The sequence below is a fragment of the Hemitrygon akajei genome, chromosome 1 (assembly GCF_048418815.1).
Source record: "Hemitrygon akajei chromosome 1, sHemAka1.3, whole genome shotgun sequence".
NCBI lineage: Eukaryota > Metazoa > Chordata > Chondrichthyes > Myliobatiformes > Dasyatidae > Hemitrygon > Hemitrygon akajei.
Window position 1 is genome coordinate 101,886,529 of NC_133124.1, and position 17,511 is coordinate 101,904,039.

Genomic DNA, 17,511 nt, shown 5'->3' on the forward strand with positions numbered 1-17,511 from the left:
GGAGGCACAGGAGCCTGAAGACACACACTCCCTCTACCATCCGATTTCTGAAAGGACAAGGAACCCATGTACACTACCTCACTATTTCTTTTACTCTCCACTTGCACTATTTATTTAATTATATATATTTCCTTTTGTAATTGATAGATTTTTAAATGATGTATTGAACTATACTGATGCTGCAAAACAACACCTCTCACGACATACTGTATGCCAGTGATAATAAACCTGATTCTGATTCTAATTTCTACATTCTTGAAAAATCCACGGTCCATATGCCAGTATGAAACAAAGTGTTACTTTGACGCTTGAGTGGGAAAGGATAAAACACTCTGACACAGTGTGATTTCCAAGGTGGGAGAAGGGAATGTTACTCCTCAATAGAGTCCTTGTCCTGCCAAGGAAGATGGCGTTAGCATCAGTTTATAATTGTCACAGCACCAAGATACAGTGAAAAGCTTGATCTGCATATTGTTTAGATCAATATCTAAACAATCTCTTAGATCAATATCTATTTTGATCAAAATCGTTACACAGTGGCACGAGGAAGAACAAGGCAAAGTGACAACGCAGAAAAAAGTGTAAAAGCTACAGAGTAACTGTAGGGCAGGCAAACAATAAAATGCAAGATCACAACAAGGTAGACTGTGAGCTCAAGATTCCGTCTCATCGTGCAAGAGGTCCATTCAAGAGTCCAATCATAGTGGGACAGAAACAATCAGGCTTCTACCCAATGGCAGAGGTGAGAAGGGAAAATGTCTGGAATGGCTGGGATCTTCAATTATGCCAACTGCCTTGTAAAATTTCCATCCACCTATCTATTCAGACATCCCCTACTACAAGTGTTGTACAGCCTACATTATTTGAATGCATTGGGCATAGTTAAGGCACTTAACGTATGGTTACTAAACTTGCCGGAAGCAGAAACAAAAGTAAGGAGGGAAGAAGCCATAGATAGGAGAGGATAGAGATAGGTTGAGAAAGTGGGGTGAAGATCTTCAGATGGAATATAATGTGGAATTATCCACTTGGTCAAGAAAATAACAAGGAGGTGGTGCAAGATTGCAGAGAGATCTGGCTGCCCACAAAATGCTTGGATGTAGGTACAACAAACAATCAGGAAAGCTAACATAATGTTATTGTGAGGAAACTCAAATCCAAAAATAGATCATGCTTCACTATAAAGGTCATAAACGTAGATAACACTACATCTGCAATACTGTATATAATACTATAATACGATTGTAGCACATCCGGCAGCAGCCTTGCCAATCCTTCAGCACTTTTTTCTGTTTTTACGACACTCTACTCAGCACAGACGGAAAGCATGCAAGGAAACAGCTGGATTCAAACCTCGGACCACTCACCTCGACATCCAATCTAGATGCCACTACAGCACCGGCTGGCTTTATGATTTAAGAAAGGGTATAAATAGGTTGGAAGCAGCTTGGAGAAGGTTTACGAGACCTAAGCAATCCTTGAATGTGACATTTGATTATCAGGGAAAGTCAGGCAATCAGGGTTTGTATGGACTGTGAAAGGGGGTTTCAAACTAAACAAATACAACCCTGAGCTGCCTTCGCATGGACAACGTGGAAATGATGATTCACCTGAGGTAAAATCCATAACTAGGGGCTACTGCTGAAAATAAAATGTTGTCTATTTAAGTCAGTGTAGTGAGTCTTAGAATTCCATTCCTCCGGAGGAAAATAGAATGTATGAATACTTCTAAGCAAGAGCTAGGTTTCTGGTGGGTAAATGAATCAAAAATTGCCTCATTTAAACAGGAATGTCAAGATTATAATCAGATGAGCCATGATCTTATCGAGTTGTGGAGCAGGCTCAAAGGACTGAAGAGACAATTCCCATTCTCACTTTGTATCTCTGTATGGCTGCATCAATCACCTCAGGTCCCATAGAACCAGGGTGGAAACACGTTAGCCTCAATCCGGAAGGACCATCCAAGAGTAAGAGAAAATGAGGGATGAGGGAGAGCCTGACAGACATTAAGAATCATTCCTTTTTCCTGAAAATTGTTGTGATCTTGAACATAATACCTGAATATAATATAGAATATTGAACATAACAGCATAGTACAGGCCCTTCAGCCCACAATGTTGGGCCTACTTTATTATTAATCTAACCCTTATCTCTTAGATAACTCTCCATTTTTCTGTCATCCCTGTGAGTTTATTAAATATCTCCAGCGTATTTACCAACCCTGGCAGCACATTCCATGTGCCCAATAATCCCTGTGTAAAAAACTTACCTTTGACACCCCACCTATATTTTCCTCAAATCATCTTAAATTATGCCCCCCCCCCCCCATTAGTCATTTCACCTCTGGGGAAAAGTTTCTGGCTGTCCTCTCAATCTATGCTTCTTCTCATCTTACATACCTCTCATCCTTCTTTGCTCCAAAGGCTTGCTCAACCTTCCCTCATAAGACATGCTCTTTAATCCAGGTTCCGTCCTCATACATCTTCTCTGCACCCTCTCTAAAGCTTCCACATCCTCTCTTTAATGAGGCAACCAGGATTGGATGCAATGTTCAAAGTATAGTCTAACCAGAGTTTTATAGAGCTGCAACATTACCTCACGCTTCTTGAACTCAGTCCCCTGACTAATGAGGGCCAACATATCATACGTCTTCTTAACAACCCCATCAACTTGCACAGCAACTTTAAGGATCAATGGATTTGAACTCCAAGATCGTTCTGTTCTTCCACACTGCTAAGAATCTTGCTATTAACGCTGTATTCTGCCTTCAAATTCGATCTCCCAAAGTGAATCACTTCACACTTCCCTGGGTTGAACTCTCTCTGCCATTACTCAAGCCTGGCCCTGCATCTTGTCAATGTCCCATTATACAACCCAGGGCAACCTTCCACATTATCCACAACACTGCCAACCTTGAAGTCATCTGCAAACTGATAGGTGGTGGAAGCAGACTAAACAATATCAATTCAAAGAGATGTTGAAACATACATGAAGGGGAAAAAAATACAGAGTCATATAGGGCAAGTCTAAAAACCAGGATTAATCCATACAGTCAGGACAGCTAAAAACTGTCGTATCATTCCTTGATTCCACAAACCTATTAACATTTATGCAGACAATCTAATCAACGCCCAGGAATAACTTTACATACGATGTGTTGTTGCCTAATCTACTGTTATCCAGTAAACCAGTAAAAAAAATTCCATATAATTGTAAAGAGAATTAATTAAGATGGAATCAATACAAAGGAAAAATGGGGTATTCCCAAAATATATTCTTTCTCACTCACATAATTTAAGCACCTAATTGGTATTAAATTTATCTACTCTTGGCTGCTTCCACCGACTCCCTGGGCATTCAACATATCCCAACCCCCATGTACAATATTTAAATTTAAATTGCCAGCGCAGCTTCTATCTGCTAAATTGAATTACTTTCCTGATTCTAGAATTTGTGGAAATCTCAAATTATCATTTGCTCTATCCCCTTGAGAACCTTTAAAATAAATAAAGAGTAAATAGCTTCAGATATTGATTCATTAGTCACAGATTGAACATCAATTTGATTTGTCAGAGCTATACAGTTTCCAAGATTACGATATTCTGTATTAGGACCGAGAGCAGAACAGAGAAGCTATTTCAAATAATGCAAATTATTTTTAAAACTAAAAAGATATGACAATAAGATTTGGAAAAAGAAACAATTAAAGCAAATATTGAGGGGAGCAATTGAACCATTACAACATTTGAATTCATACAGACTGTGAATCATATATTGTATGGTCAAAAGAGACCTTTATGCAGACTCTTGGTTATATCTTGGGTCTTATCCTCTCTCCCTCTATGTCATGTACGTAACAGAGTCTCTCCTTATTACTACTTCAGATGGTGCTATTGTGTGACACTCATAAACTCAAGTCCATTCTGCTGTGGGGTGGACCAAATCCCCCCTGAATTGGAATATCTCTTGGCACAATTGCTTGTGCTTATCTTGCTAACATTATATCAAACTATCACTCCAACAAATTAGATATGGAAGCGAATAAATGCAGATTGAAAGGCAGTAGGATATTGTGTATCTAAATGAAATGGAAAACCAAACCCTCTACTTGTTTAACTAATCTCTGAAAAACAAATAGAGAAAACAGAGTGAATTGAAGCGGAATTAGGTACAGATAAATAAGATAGGACCAGCTTTATTTGTCACATATCTATCGAAATATTGGGTGTACAGTGATATACAGTGGAATACAGTGTCGGGAAGTATATGGTCATGTACTTTGGTAGCAGAAATGAAAAGGGTTGACTATTTTCTAAATGGTGAGAAAATACAAAAATGTGAGGCACAAAGGGACTTGGGAGTCCTTGTGCAGGATTCCCTCATGTTTAATTTGCAGATTGAGTCTGTGGTGAGGAAGGCAAATGCGATATTAGCATTCATTTCATGAGGACTAGAATATAAAAGCAGGGAAGTAAGGTTGAGATTTTATAAAGCATAGGTGAAGCCTCACTTGGAGTATTGTGAGCAGTTTTGGGCCCCTTGTCTTAGAAAGGATGTGCTGAAACTGGAGAGGGTTCAAAGGAGGTTCACGAAAATGATTTCAGCTTTGAACGGCTTGTCATATGAAGAGCGTTTGATGGCTCTGGGGCTGCATTCACTGAAATTCAGAAGAATGAGGGGTGACCTCATTGAAACCTATCGAATGGTGAAAGGCCTTGATAGAAACCAAACCCTCTAAACTTGGATGTTTCCTATGGTGGGAGAGTCTATGACCAAAGGTTACAGCCCCAGGACAGAGGGGCATCATTTTAGAATGGAGATGAGGAGTTCAGCCAGAGAGTGGCGAATCTGTGGGATTTTGTGGCTGCTGTGAAAGAAAAGTCTTTATGTATATTTAAGGCAAAGGTTGATAGATTCTTTATAGGTCAGGGCATAAAGGGATACGGAGAGAAGGCAGGAGACTGGGGCTGAGAGAAAAAATGGCTAAAATGACAGACTTGATGGATCAAATGGCCTAATTCTGCTCCTATGTCTTATGGTTTTATATGTGTCGTTTGCATCAACAACTAATACAGTCTGCGGATACGCTGCATGCAGACCGCAGGTCACCACGCTTATGGCACTAACATAGCACGCCCACGACTTAATAACCTGCTTGTCTTTAGAATGTGAGAGGAATAGGAATACCAGAGGAAACCCACGCAAGTCACAGGGAGAACATACAAACTCCTTATAAACTGTGGGAATTGAACCCCAATTGCTGACGCTGAAAAGTGTTATGCTAACTACTACATGATTATACAGGAGCAAAACTGTTCGACATAAATGAAAGTAAGAACATCACAAATAGTAAAAAAAAAAATTGCAATTTAAAATTTCCATCATCAATTCACCAGACAGAGACACTGAACTATTGTTCAGTGACTATTGTTATGCACTGGATATAAAAGACTAGTTAAGCAATTAACTATTAGACAATTTCCTGTGGAAAGTTTAACAGGGGATTATTGAGTAAATTAAAGAATATAAAAGTATAGGAGAGGTTGAGGACATGCTGTTATTAGTGCAATGTTAATGGTAGAACAGGAAATTCAAAACACTGAATCAGCTTTATTATCCATCTCTTATACTGTATGATGTAAAATTTGTTATTTAGGTGTATTTTAAAATAAGATCAATTTGCTGGTTGATCTATGCATTACTGAGATGAGCTGTGTAAATAAATAGCATTTTTAGTAAGTTTGGTCTCATTTACTTTGTGTTGTCATGAACTATTTTATGTCTTCCTGTTAATACATTTCCCTGCATTTTATTTACCATATGTCTAAGTTCTTGTTAATTTCTTATTAGTTTGAGAGAAATATATATATTTTGTTATTCATTTATATCACAAACAAAGAAATAATATTTAACAACCATACCCGTCTCTTCTGGATAAGGTGTTTATGGGTCAGGTATGGGTATTAAATATTGTATTTGTTCACTGTGTAAATGAGTAACAAAATATACATTTCCCCCTTACTATTAAGAAATAAGCAAGTATTTAAACAGATTGTTGAATAAAATGAATTACAGGAAAACTATTTGATACTTTGACAGAATTTTATCCCAGAATCCACAGAGGCTGATTACATACATTCTTCTCAGTTTGGAAAGGTGTACGATTTGGAGGGAAGACCGGAAGTGGTGATGTTCCAAGTTCCTATTCCCTTTCTCTTTCCAGCTGATGCAGTTTGTGGATTTCAGTAGTATCCAAGAAGCCTTGGTGAGTTGGTACACAGAAACCTGGAAATCAATCTTTACACATTGACAGACAGACTGACATACTTTATTAATCCCGAGGGAAATTGGGTTTCATTACAGCTGCACCAACCAAGAATAGTGTAGAAATACAGTAATATAAAACCATAAATAATAATAAGTTAATCATGCCAAGTGGAAATAAGTCCAGGACCAGCCTACTGGCTCAGGGTGTCTGACACTCCGAGGGGGGAGTTGTAAAGTTTGATGGCCACAGGCAGAAATGACTTCCTATGACGCTCAGTGTTGCATCTCGGTGGAATGAGTCTCTGGCTGAATGTACTCCTGTGCCTAACCAGTACATTATGGAGTGGATGGGAGACATTGTCCAAGATGGCATGCAAATTGGACAGCATCCTCTTTTCAGACACCACCGTCAGAGGGTCCAGTTCCACCCCAACAACATCACTGGCCTTACGAAACAGGTGATCTTATTAAGTTGGTGATCTTATTGAAACATTAGATTCAGAAATAGAATGATGCTATAGATGCTGAGTGGGTGTTTTCCCTCATGGAGTAACTCAGTACAACAAGTCCACAACTTACCTATTTAAGATAGAAATGAGGAGAAATTTCTCCCAGAGTCATGAATCCTCATAATTCTTTTCTCCAGACAGCTACAGAGGTGAGTAGCTGAACAGATTCAAGATGGATACATAACTATTTGAAATATAAAGGAATAAGGACAATGGAAAGTAGAAATTTGGTAAAGATCACACTCACTATGAATGGCAGACCATCTCATTTTGTAGAGGTGGTGTATACACAAGTTAGTTGTTGCTACTTCACATCAGCGATTACACTTAAGAATTTTTCATTGGTTGTCTAATACTTTGGGTTATCTTGGCAGTTTGAAGGGCAGATTTAATTGTCATATCGGCTTCTCCTTGTTTCACACTGTAAGTGATCCCCTGTCATGTCGAGACTGTTCCATTTGTTAAGTAACCTTCACTCAAATTTCAGTTTATCTTACCAGTTTGCTACCTTGTGAACTAATCACTCATGATATAGTCTCAAAACCTTTGTTGAAAATGAACCAAATTATAAGATTACAGCTGACACCATCTTGAAGAATTTGGCCCCATTTATTAGACAAGAACTTTCTTGCTGGTTACATAGATTCCCTCTTACTATACTATGCTTACTTCGATACTTCACTACTTAAAATAAATTCCACATTACTTAAAGTGAAAGTTGGGCTGAATAGTTTCAAGTCTGTTTCAACCTTTTACATTACAATACAAATGATACAATTTTAACTATACTTCAGTCTTTGAACCCTCCTCCCATTTTGAACAACATCCGCAGCCTCTGTGGTGAAGTCGCCCAGATTATGAATACCAAGATAAGGCTGGAGGTTTTCAGTCATGAATTAAGTCAGAAGTAGAGTCAGATCATTCATTGTAATCTCATCTGCCACCTCAGATTAACTCAGAGGACATCTGGGTTGTGGAAAAACTGAAGTGAGGATCTGATTGCTGTTTGGATTTTGTTGCAATCAACAAAAATGGTGTTATTAGAAAGGGAACAGCTCAAAGCACTGGACTTTGCAACCATTATAGAGACCAACAATACTGAGTCTTCAATACTTAAGTTGAGCTTCAGATCTCACTGTACCTCTGACCAAACTGTTCCAGTACAACTGCAACACTGAACATTGCTTAGGTATGCCTGCTTGCATAAGGAAGATCAATTCAGCTCAATTTACCAACTGAGCAACTTCCCTGAAGTCACAATAAAGCAGTGACTGGCTTGGTTAACAGTGTTAACAATTGGCACTTGCTCTTCTCTAACCTGCTTACAGATGTTCATGTTGTGCTCCAAGCCCCATTACATGATGTGATGAGGAAGAGTTTCTTCCCTTGAAATCAATGAAGCATTTAACTCGGTGTAGCATAAAAACCCAGAGAAATGAAAATCACCTTCTCTGGCTAGGGTCACACCTAGCACAATTAGTTAGGCCCCAGAGTTTCTGCAGGGCAATGCCTACAATGAGCTCCCTACTATGAGATGTTCATAGATGATTGTACAACGTTAGGATCCAACACAACTCCTAAGTAAATGAGGCCTGGATGCAGCAAGGTTTGGACAACGTTCAGGTTTTAACTTAGCCAATTATGGCTCTGCCACATACATTCTAGGACATAGACATCTCCAAAACAAAATTCTAAATATTTGCTCTCACTTTTACTGAGGGAACCCAAACATTAACTTCCTGGAGTGGGGTGCAGGTCTGGAGATGGTCTTCACGATGAAATTAAATGGAACAGTAATAAATATGGTGGATCCAACAGCAAGTTAGAGGCTGTGTATCCTGCTTCGAGTGCTTTGCCTCCTGGCTTCTCCAAACTTTGCATTTACAAGGCATAATCTGGAAGCGTGATGAAATAGTCTTCATATCACTGTCAGTATGTTCGGATGTGGCACAAGGAGGGAGGGAGAGGGAGAGAGAGAGGGACTGAAGCGGGTCAATAGTTCACAGACGTCAATGCGAACAGAGTTAGAGGGAAAGGAAAACAATAAATGCCAGGCCAAACAGGACTATTAACTATTACTCTCAAATGGAAAATGAAGCCAACACTGCGGCTGAAAGGAATCACTAAATATAAAACAAATACCGCACGTCTTCAGAGTCAGTTGACTCGACAGTCCAATTTCTCAGGCAAAGCCGCTTGCAAGCAGGCAGCAAAACATTGCTGTGCTTTGCTCAAGTCTCGACAAGCACTATGAAAAAATGAATGGAGTTAAATACCATCAAAATGAAATAATAATTAGCTGATGCGTGCATATTAACAAATGCAATTGCCGTATCTGCTGCGCTGCCGAATCCGTGATTGTGACAATCACCTGGTGATAGTAGCTCCAAGATCACTGAACGTATTCAACATTGCCACAGCAAAGCAAGCTCCTTGATAGTCTCCCTATCCATGACCATTATTCATTGTTTTCATGTTGGCTGTGCATTAATCTGTAATGTGCTTTACAACATCAGAATCAAATTTACCATCGCCAGCATATGTTGTGAAATTCGTTAATATGCCAAGGCTTCTTCAATATTAGAATTACATGTCAACTACCAACTAGAAGAGCAAAGACAGCAAGGCAGAGGTTGCCTCAAACAGCGACTTCCTCACCAGCTTATCTTGAAATTGGAAATATCCTTCATTGTCAATAGCCAGCATCCTCAAGCCCTTACCTAGCAGCTCCCTGGCAATATATTTTCATTTCCTTGACTTCAGAAGTTCAAAAGGCAACTCTCAACCAAGTTCACGGCACTTGGAGATGGGGATTAAATGTTGACTTTGCCCGTGATGTACATGTGATGTCAGAGAACAAAATAAAATTTTAAAATACTCAATACTTCGCTGATTTTACAAGTAATTTTACATGAGGTTGGTGCTATATCTTCAACTGTTGGCAGTCTAACATTGATTACATATGTGACGGACATCAACAGTACATCTGTACTAATACCATCACTCCATGAATCTCTATCACTCCGTCAGGCACTGACCTCCTCCCCATCTCTGATCTGTAGTGATCATCTATCATGCAGCTCCATGCTTTCACCTTTTTTAACATCTTGTATAAATGTCTGAATAAATACTTGCAAATTCCTTTAATATTCCTTTCTATCTCATAATTCTTCATGCTTTCTTCTAACATAAAAGGAGGCCATTTGACCCATTGAGTCTATATTGGCTCATGGATTTCTCCCATCAGTCCCATTCCCCATATACTTCCTCTTCTCATTTTATATTTTAGCTTTCCTGGCTAAATTTCATTTTACTTTTGTTTAATATTAATGGAGTGATGGTATCAGATAATTTGGAAAAATGCTGTTTGCCCCCAGTTCTGTATTGATCATCAAGCACACATTTATATGAACAGTACACTAATCCCATTTTACTCTCCCAATGTCTCCAACAACTCCCCAAACAAGATGTTGTTAATTACGGTAACTCCCTCTACAGGCTACTAAGTTAATATTCAATATTTGAGCTTTCACATTGGCTTTGACTCTTTGACCGTATGGTTAATGTAACATGCAATATACTGACTCCAGGGTCACACCTGTATTACATTTTATCCCTATTAATACTTGTCGGATCCATAGGCCAGGCAGGCATTGTGCAAAGCTTCCTTGCTCTCATTACTCTTATCCCCAACCATTGTTTACTCCTTTATCTATAAATGAACCAAATCTCTGCTACAGACTATTTTCACACAAGATATTTCATCCATATCAGTTTGCCTTTTCCCCAAACTGGATTGATGTTGGTATCTTGGGCTAAAGTTTTAAGTTTCTGATGTGTTAGCCTCTTTCTTAAGGCTCCCTCTGTCAACCATTTCACTCTGAAAATCCCCAGCACTTGTAAATAATTTTGCAGGAAGATGTCATCCTATTTCTTTGTTTGGTGACAGCTCGCTAGGAGACGAATCTCAAGGTTGTATAATGTATACGTACTATGGTAATAAATGTACTTTGAACTTCGAACTTCTTTATTGACAAGTTTGGTTATTTTCCCATGATTTCTCCTTACACTGTATCATATTCTCATTTGAATTAATATCTGTTAGCATCATAACAGTTTGCTTCTGAAACACCCAACAGTTTACTCAGCCCTTTTCTATTTGTTTTATCACATCATCCATTAAGTTTATATCCTTGGTCATCTCTTCATTTATTCACTTTGCAAAGGTTTTATACTAGTCCAATCCAGTAAAATCTATTTTTTTCTGTTCAGTTCAGATATACCACAGATTTTAACTAACACTTTCTGGAAGATTTAACCCCTTCTTTTCCTATCACCTATTTAGCTAATTTGTAGACCGCAATGGGATTAATTCAAAGATGTTTATATTTATGGTCTGCTTTAGTCATAGGGTCACCCAGCAGGGAAACGGGCCACTCAGTTTACCATGTACATGGTAAATCAGCATTAACCACTCTAATCCCACTTCCGAACACTTGATCTGTATCAGGACCCCATCGACCTCCTTCACTCCATGGAAAACACCCCCAGCCTCTCCATTCTCTCTTCAGAACTGATAGACCAGGAAACATCCCGGTAAAGATCTTAAACACCTTCACCAGTGCTATCTCCTCCTTTATAGGATGTAGCAACCAGCACTCCTCATGTCTTCCTTATCATCTTATCTATCTGTGCTGCCCCTTTAGAAATGTGTGCAATTAGACAATAATGTCCTTCTGTTTCTCAGGGCTCTATATTCCTGGTGTATGTCCTACAATTATTAGATCTTTCAGAATACATGAATTTCAATTATTGAGTTTAAGTTCAGAGCCAGTGCTCCACCTAATTTACCAATTTATATATCTACCAAAAATATCTCATTGTAGCCCAACACAACCTTCCTCACCATTATTTTCCAATCATTTGCAGACTTATTAATCCTACTCCTGCATTTGCATTCCAAGTAATTTTTTAATATACATAACACACACAGATTTCTGTGAAACAGTACTGATCACAGGCTTCCACTCACAGAAACAGCCCTGCACCTCACATTACCAAGCCAATTTAGGATCCAACATGCCAGCTGGATCCTATGGGATCAGCTTTCAAACCGGTGAACAATGCCAACAGCTGCACAGTTCTCTTCATTGTAATATGTAACTTCAAAAAACAATTAAGTTAGTTGGACAGGATCTTCCATCAACAAATCCATGCTCAATGTTCCATACTAATCCCAGCCTTTCCAAGCTTCCTGGCCTGTAATTATGTGACAAATCCCTGCTGCACTTCTTATAGAGTCATTTGGTTATACAGTTCAGAAAAAAAGGTGCTTCAGCACAATTCATCCATTCTGACAAACTGTCCAAATCGCTTTTAAATGTGGTAATGGTACTCATGTCTACCTCTGGCAGCTCATTCCACACACTCACCATCCTGTTTTGAAAAAGTTCTTTCCCTTCTCACTTTAAACAGTGACCACTTTATTAGGTACACCTGCATATCTGCGCATTAATGCAGATTTTTAATCAGCCAATTGTATGGCAGCAACTCAATGCACAAAGGCATGCAGACCTGGTCAAGAGATTCAGTTGTCATTCAGACCAAGCATCAGAATGGGGAAGAAATGTGATTCAAGTGTTTTTGACCATGGAATGATTGTTGGTGCCAGACAGGATAGTCTGAGTACATCAGAAACTGCTGATCTCCTAGGATTTTCACACACAAGTCTCCAGAGTTCACAGAGAATGGTGTGGAAAGAAAAACATTCAGTGTAAAGCAGTTCTGTGGACAAAAACACCTAGTTAATGAGAGAGGCTAGAGGAGAATGGCCAGACTGGAAGATGACGTAACTCATATAATCACATGTCACATGATGTGCAGAAAATGCATCTCTGAGCACACACGTTGAACTTTGAAGTAGATGGGCTACAACAGTGGAAAGCCATGAATATACACCTAGTGGCCACTTCATTAGGTACAAGAGGCACCTAATGAAGTGGCCACTGAGTGTATGACATCTAGTTTTGGATTCTGGCTATTCACCCTGTGTGTAACCCTTATGATCTTATAAACTTCTATAGGGTCACCCCTCAGCCTCCTTTGCTCCACTGAAACACTGATGCCTCACAGTGCCAGAGACCCAGGTTCATCCTGACCTCTGGTGCTGTCTGTGTGAGATTCGTACTTTCTTACTGTGATCGTGTGGGTTTCCTCTGAGTGCTCCTATCCATTCACAGATCTAAAAGAGCGATATGTTAATTTGCCACTGTAAATTGTTTGGTGAGAATAGGTGATTGGTGAAATCTGGGCAGAGCTGACGAGTATCTATGGAGAATTTAAAGGATGGAATCAATGTACAAATAGCGTGAAGGGGCGAATGATGGCTAGTGTAGATTTGGTGGGCCGAAGAGTCTGTTTTCCTGCTCTATCAATCTATGACCCAATGACCAACGTCGTGCCGGGAATCTGGACTGTCCCCAGCTCTCACCGTGTCAGCCGGGTTGCAATCCGGAGCTTGCCCTCTCCGAGCTGAACAACCCTTGCTGGGCCTCCCAACACCAGCCCCCAGAAGCAGCCTGTCCACAGTGAGCTGTGGGCTGATTCATTGCTAGCAAGTGTGAAAGCAAAGGGCAGGGATTTGCTTTGGATTCTTGACACTCAGATTTCCAATGCAACAATTGTGGTGAACTACATATACCTGTCTGGACACGCCCCTGCTGTCTGCTCCTGTGGCTCCTCCCACACACCCCTGTATAAAGGCGATTGAGGCCTGGGCCCGGCCTCTTTGTCTCCAGGATGTAGTGTGGTGGTCAACCACTGCTTGTTCCTTCTTCCAGTCAATAAAAGCCGATATCTCGCCTTTACGTCTCAGAGTGAGTTATTGATGGTGCATCAACAATGCACCGTCCACAATGCACCTTCTTATTACTAAAGGCATAAAGGTACCTATCGGCCCAGATTCCATTACTGCTCTTGTTCCCGGGAAATAAATCTCCAATGTTCAGATTCATTTAGTTATCGCATGTACAGTATACTGTAACATAAAATGAAATGAGTCATTTGTGTTCATAATCAGCACAACTGCTGGGGGCAGCCGCAACAGTTGCCACACATTCCAGCATCAAAACAGCATGACCATCTTATTCAGCAAAAGAAGACAAGCAACAAGAACAAAGCAATACTGGAACAAACTCCTTTCCTACCTTCCGACCCACCTATCCGTTTACACAGAAAGGCCTCCAATCAAGGGCTGGCTTCCTCCGGGCTCCAATCTCTAGACCTTGGCCCAGAACTCTCAGACTTGCAGACATCAGGCCTTAGGTCTGATTAACCTGGGAGCTAAATGGGGTGCATAAACACTTCTAATGCTATATTGACTCATTTTAGCATTGATTCTACTGGTAATGTTTCTTGACTATCCAATATGAATTAGATGATACCAGAATGCATTTAGTGCAAACACCTAGTTTGGGGATAAACTAATCTACATCTTTCTCACTCCAAGGCAAAGTATAAAGGCAGATGGCAAGGTTTGCTCTTGAACATAACACACCTTCGTCCTCACTCACAGTGTAACTACTTTTTAACATATTACCCTACTGTGATGCTTTTTCAGAACTTGCCGTAAATGAAGCACAACATGTTTTTCCAAGAATCACAAATTACTTCAAGGTACCTGGCATAAGTTGCAGACCATGTCTTTCTCTAAGGGCCCAGCTGCTGGTGGATGAATCAAAGTGGAACTGAGACATGAGGTATTTACAGTACTCAACAGATTTTCTGCTCAACAAGTTCATCATCAAACAAGAACAATTTTGCAACCAGCTGATCCTTTCTTAACTTAGCTCACCTCAGCTCAGTTGCTGTCAAGATTTTACAAGTGGTCTTGGACTTGCTGGGTTAGGAAGAGGGGAAAGTTAAGCAGTGTTTCTGATGGTTTGGATTGAAAATGAGGGTTGAATCTAATTAACTTGATGTCTTCTGGCCAAATAGGAGTGCTTGGAGCGTGATTATAAGCTGATGATAGGAAAAAAGCACTAGATTTATTTAATGAGTAGCTAATAATGAGGCCACAAACCAGGCACGCCCGGGATCCTCTTCAGTTTGCGTATAAGGAGAAGGTGGGAGTGGAGGATGCAATCACGTATTTGCTGCACAAATCCCTCTCTCACCTAGAGGGGGTCAGTTGTGCTGTGAGGATTACATTCCTTGACTTCTCTAGTGCCTTTAACACCATCCAGCCCAAGATCTTAAGGCACAAACTAACGGAGATGGGAGTAGACTCTCACATGGTGGATTGGATAGTGGACTACTTGAAAGATAGACCTCAGTATGTGCGGTTGGGAGACTGTAGGTCTGACACGGTGGTCAGCAGCACAGGAGCGCCGCAGGGAACCGTACTCTCTCCGGTCCTGTTCACCCTGTACACATCAGACTTCCAATATAACTCGGAGTCCTGCCATGTGCAGAAGTTCGCTGATGACACGGCCATAGTGGGGTGTGTCAGGAATGGACAGGAGGAGGAGTATAGGAAACTGATACAGGACTTTGTGATATGGTGCAACTCAAACTACCTGCGTCTCAATATCACCAAGACCAAGGAGATGGTGGTGGACTTTAGGAGATCTAGGCCTCATATGGAGCCAGTGATCATTAATGGAGAATGTGTGGAGCAGGTTAAGACCTACAAGTATCTGGGAGTACAGTTAGACGAGAAGCTAGACTGGACTGCCAACACAGATGCCTTGTGCAGGAAGGCACAGAGTCGACTGTACTTCCTTAGAAGGTTGGCGTCATTCAATGTCTGTAGTGAGATGCTGAAGATGTTCTATAGGTCAGTTGTGGAGAGCGCCCTCTTCTTTGTGGTGGCGTGTTGGGGAGGAAGCATTAAGAAGAGGGACGCCTCACGTCTTAATAAGCTGGTAAGGAAGGCGGGCTCTGTCGTGGGCAAAGTACTGGAGTGTTTAACATCGGTAGCTGAGCGAAGGGCGCTGAGTAGGCTACGGTCAATTATGGAAAACTCTGAACATCCTCTACATAGCACCATCCAGAGACAGAGAAGCAGTTTCAGCGACAGGTTACTATCAATGCAATGCTCCTCAGACAGGATGAAGAGGTCAATACTCCCCAATGCCATTAGGCTTTACAATTCAACCGCCAGGACTTAAGAACTTTTTAAAAGCTATTATTAATGCTTTTTGAGATAGTGATTTAGATGCATATCATATTTTTTGCTGAGTTAAGTATTGTATGTAATTAGTTTTGCTACAACAAGTGTATGGGACATTGGAAAAAAAGTTGAATTTCCCCATGGGGATGAATAAAGTATCTATCTATCTATCTATCTATCTAATACAGCAGTTCAGCTTGGATTGTACAACATTAGATAATCTTCGGGCGATGGAAATAGACAATGACGGGTTTCAGTGTTCTGTGAAAAATTAACCAGGGGTTATGTTTTCCATCAAGCATTGAAAGATGGATGCACATTCAGGAAATACTGTAGGTCATGGGCTACATATAGTTCCCCAACAGCCAGCCCATGTTTTTTGTCAAGGCTGCTATATTATTAGGAGCCTCTAATCTATGCCTCTATAGTTACATGTCTATAACTTCATACTGTAAATGAAAATGTGTCATATCATTTAAACTTCTTGTCTATTTAGGTGACTTTTTAATATTTTTTATAACTTTCTTCCTTTTATTTTTTTCTGAGTTCTGGAGTTCTGCTCCTTATTAGGCCAAAGTTAAAGGACCTTTATTCCACAGATCTGAGTTAATCTAATCTGATTTATTTTGCAATTGACTCTAAACCGCTTGTTTAAAAAATGAGGAATTCCTAATCTTGTGGGTGGATGGGAGTCAGCCTAGATAACAGTCTTATAATCAAAACAATTTACCTGAAACGCTTAGTGTTTTCAATCTGAATTCCATTCCATAGAGAATGACAAAACACAGGTTGCCATCCAGTTTCCGTGCTTCATCTGGATAACGCTCAAAATCTCTCGAGTTCTTCCCAGGTCGAATTTCCTTAATTTCCCGTATGTCAACTAAATAAAAAAGAAAAGGAACATTTTCAAGTTATTGTAAAATTTGAGTGAATAGCAGTATAGCTCTTGACTCTGCAAATTCTTAATGTTTGTTTTTGCAAGGAATTCCTTTGTCCATGTCATCTCCCAAAGTAAAGCTTTGTAAATTGTGATCATTCCCTCTATCTTTAGATGTGGTGAAAATCTTTTCTTTATGCTGAAAATCCCAAGACACAGGGTATAGTTACATGATGCTGCGCATACACTAATAATTGATATTATAAAGGTGAAAAGGGAAATACTGAATGAAAACATTATGGACCAGAATTTGTAGTCAGTCATAAGCTGCTAACACTTCCCAATAACCCACAGAAAGATTTTACATTCACCTTGCAGAACTTTCCCTATCAGAAGTTGCAGCAAGTGTTACCACTAAAGTTGTGGGATCCTGCATCATTGCATGGATTTCCACTGGTAAGGGTAATAGATAGTTACCCCATGTAAATATATTCACATTTTTATTAAACTGCTGTAAGGCTACAGTACATGGGCTGTGGCATCAGGAAAACGGGCATTGTTTACATTACAGCCAGCAGTGAGCTAATCACAGGCACAAGAGCTAAACATTTACAAGCTTGTTTATGAAACGGTTTAAAGAACTTTTAACAGCTGGATAAGCTGTGGCTCTTAGATTAGCAAGTTTT

The 17,511-nt window shown here is 40.0% G+C and overlaps 1 protein-coding gene across 2 annotated transcripts in view; it reads right to left on the reverse strand.

Annotated features, from left to right (window-relative positions):
• LOC140729142 (1-phosphatidylinositol 4,5-bisphosphate phosphodiesterase gamma-1-like) overlaps positions 1-17,511 on the reverse strand; it is a 254,092-nt gene that overhangs the window by 125,838 nt on the left and 110,743 nt on the right. For both annotated transcript variants that reach the window (XM_073048590.1, XM_073048598.1), the window contains exon 2: positions 16,679-16,828. In XM_073048590.1, coding sequence (XP_072904691.1) covers positions 16,679-16,828 — 150 coding nt within the window. The remainder of the gene's footprint in view (positions 1-16,678; positions 16,829-17,511) is intronic.